Source organism: Pongo abelii, chromosome 11 (genome assembly GCF_028885655.2).
Source record: "Pongo abelii isolate AG06213 chromosome 11, NHGRI_mPonAbe1-v2.0_pri, whole genome shotgun sequence".
Taxonomy (NCBI): domain Eukaryota; kingdom Metazoa; phylum Chordata; class Mammalia; order Primates; family Hominidae; genus Pongo; species Pongo abelii.
Window position 1 is genome coordinate 64,556,065 of NC_071996.2, and position 3,138 is coordinate 64,559,202.

General features: G+C 52.8%; 1 protein-coding gene across 4 annotated transcripts in view; it reads right to left on the reverse strand.

Moving 5' to 3' along the window:
• Positions 1 to 1,445, reverse strand: part of DPP4 (dipeptidyl peptidase 4) — an 82,745-nt gene extending 81,300 nt beyond the window's left edge. For 2 of the 4 annotated variants that reach the window (XM_063712494.1, XM_024242971.3), the window contains exons 1-2: positions 713 to 1,311; positions 137 to 224 (exon numbers count right to left, since the gene is read on the reverse strand). In XM_063712494.1, the coding sequence (XP_063568564.1) occupies positions 137 to 224; positions 713 to 718 (94 nt within the window). In that variant the 5' untranslated portion in view covers positions 719 to 1,311. 4 annotated transcript variants of the gene reach the window in all.
• Positions 1,446 to 3,138: the final 1,693 nt, after the last annotated feature.

Below are 3,138 nucleotides of genomic sequence, written 5' to 3' on the forward strand. Positions count from 1 at the left end.
ACTGGGAAGCCTTCTCAGCTACACTTCGGGGCACTGGTCCAACCCCACGCAAAATCCCCCGTTGCCCTTAGCGTGGTAAGACGGAGCCTGACCTGAGCTCCAACTGTACTATCTTTTTCAAATGTTTCAAACTTACTGCCTTTGTTCAGCAGAACCACGGGCACGGTGATGATGGTGACAAGCGCAGCAGCCCCCAGCAGTCCCAGGAGAACCTTCCATGGTGTCTGCAAGCCGAGCAGATCAAGTCCAGTTAGAGGGAACGTGTGGCCCCAGTTTCCGTAGGAGGGTCGGGGCTGCTCCAGAGGCAGCAGGATTTGCAGGTGGGAGTGCGTTAGAAGAGGGAGACCGTGGGCTGGGGGTGGGGGTGGCGTCTGGAGTGCGCCAGTCGGAGTTCTCTAAGACGGGTGCCCTTGAACTTGTGCCTTCAGAGCACATTAGTGTTGGTTTCTGTACCCCTGCCCGGGTTCGGGCGTGCGTTCTGTGAGTGGCTCTCCGGGACATTCAAAGCTCGACGCCAGGGTCCCAGCAGAAACCAGGGTCCGAAAGCTAAGCGAGAGCACTGGGACGTCCCTTCACCTGTCAGAGGGTGGCCTTGGGGCTTCCGCCTAAGGGGAGTCCCTGGTCCGGTTTCGCCAGCTTTTGCGCCATTTGGGGAGTTTGGCGAAAAGGTTCCCACAGCTCGCCCCGGGGACGTACGTGGCGCGGCACTCACCTTCATCGTCGGCGTCTCCTCGGAAGTGAGCGTTCAGAGAAGGAGCGCAGGCAGAAGTCACCGCGGGCGGCGGAGACGCGCGTCCTGCACCGCTGCTCCGGGCGGTGGAGTCACTCGCCGCTGGCAAGTTTCGGCCCCGAGTTAAACATTAGTGAGCGCCGAGCCCGCTGGGTATAAAGGCGCCGCGGGCAGGCTGCAGGGCAGGCGGCGCGGGAGCAGGCGCGCGGGGCGCAGGGCACGGGCATCCCGGCCGGGGGGAGCCCGCGAGGGCCCCCTGAGGGCGGTGTAGGGCGCTGGGCGGCAGCCGGGGCGCAGAGTGCGGGGCCCGGAGGAGCCGTGGGGGAGGGGAAAGGGCGCGCGGCCTCAGATGCGCAGACCCTGGGCCGGCGACGCGGGGACCCTGCTCCCTCTTAGCTAAAAATGACGTTGGCGTTCAGCTCCTCCAACCTCGCGTGGACAGGCGAGGGAACCGAGACCCAGAGAGGGCAGGGGACTTTGGCAAATTCACACAGCTCACCGCTGGCAACTGGAACTGAAACCCAGGCCTCCGTCTCTTGCCAGTGAAAGTTATGTTAGGAAGCAGTGAGGTGTCTAAAGCAGTATGAAAGGCAAAGAGAAAAGGTGATTGTTCCCTCTTGAATGGCCCTTGGAAGCTGAGTATCTGGATTCACCCTCCCCAGAGAATTTCCCGATTGTCTTGCAGGCTTTCACACTCATCAAGATGACAAAAATAATGACAGTAACACTTATGTGGAACTTGACTTTTTCCCAGGTGCTGCTCTAAGCATTTACTGTGTTTGTTTTACAGGAAGGAAGACTGTGCACAGAGAATAAATAACTTGGCCAAGCCATTCAGCTAGGAAGTTGTAGATCCTAAATTAAGAGTTCAAGGTCTTAATGGCTACTCTATGCGGCCTCTCATAGTCTTTTCAAGGGTTTTGGAGATGAATAAAAGATCAGGTATGGCTTCTCCCTCCCCCAGCTCTCTATTATTCCCTAAAGGGTTATTCGTTCGTTCATTCATTCCTACATCCTCCCATTTATTCCACTCATCCACAGATGTTTGAGTGGTTACAATGTGCCAGCCTCTCTTCTAGGTACTGGAGATAAAGTGGGACAAGAGAGGTGAGGTCTGGACCCTTGGCACTTTCACGATAAAATACACAGGTAAACATTTGCCTTTAGGGCCCCCCTATGATTACTTCCACTCTTGCAGATAAGAGGATAAGGCCTCTTCAGCTTGTTCACTGCAGCTGAAAAGCAAAGCCTCTCTTGTCAGTAGAGGTAAAAGATTAAGAATGCAGAGTCCTATGGGGCATTACCACATGATTATGAATTAATGCAATTTTCCATCTTTTATTTCCAATCCAGACATTGCTTTTGAACTCAGTCATCTTTTCCCCCTTGCCCACTAGTTGCTTGTGATACATCGGTATCTTCACTCACCCCCAACTCCAGAGGCTGAAACTGACTCTCCTTCTCCCTCTTCCAACTGCTGAGGAAGGTGAGTCAATGGAGTTACTGGACCCTGTGAACTGATGCTGTGAAGAGGCCATTTAACACGGACTATGGGGAATCGTGCCACAGGGGGCTCAGTGCTGCCCTTCACTCTCAGCATTTTGCTCACTCAGCATTGGTAAGCCACATCAGCCTCAGCGAAGGAAGTCTGGAGAGTTAAGCCTGTGCTTCACCTCCATGCCAGCACCATGGCACTCATTGTACATTCAGCAAGCCCCAAGGAAGCTGGCAGGAGGCTGGCTGACATCTACGGGACAGGTCAGTGTGTTCTCTGGAGGGCACTCCATGAGACGCAAATATCTTCACACCCTATGCCCATTTCAAGAGACTCTCACATGCCTTCCCCACCTTGACCTCTGTGTCACCAGTCTTTCAATCTTGTTTTTTCCAAATCCTTAAGGTAGCAGCTGGCCAACACATTAGCCACCACTGATGAGTCAGTGTAGATCTTACATTGGGCCATCTCTTTTTTCTTGCAAAATAGAAAAGCAGATGTTCTGCTCAAAGTTCTGTTTGTCAGTAAGATTTCCCTTTCTGCTGTGTTTCAGGACATCCCTGGGAGGGACCCTGATGCAGCAGATCATCTACTTATTGCTAGTGCTAGCTTACTTTGCATAACGTTGACTCCTTTCCCTCATCTGTTGCCTAGTTATAGGAAACTCCTTGTGAAGCTATAGGTGTGCACTGAGGGAGAGACATTGAGGCAATGGGAGAAGGCATCATAGAGTCTAAGTTTTCTGCTAGTCTGAGTTTCTTGTGCCTTATGGACCTGGTGGGCTTATCTCCTTTATCATATAGATATAATTTTCACTTAATAATAGCAGGCTCCTGCAAATGCCCAATTTTATCATGTGGTGGATTAGGCAACACTCAGTTCATTAGGGTAGCTAGGTTGTGCTGTTACTTGG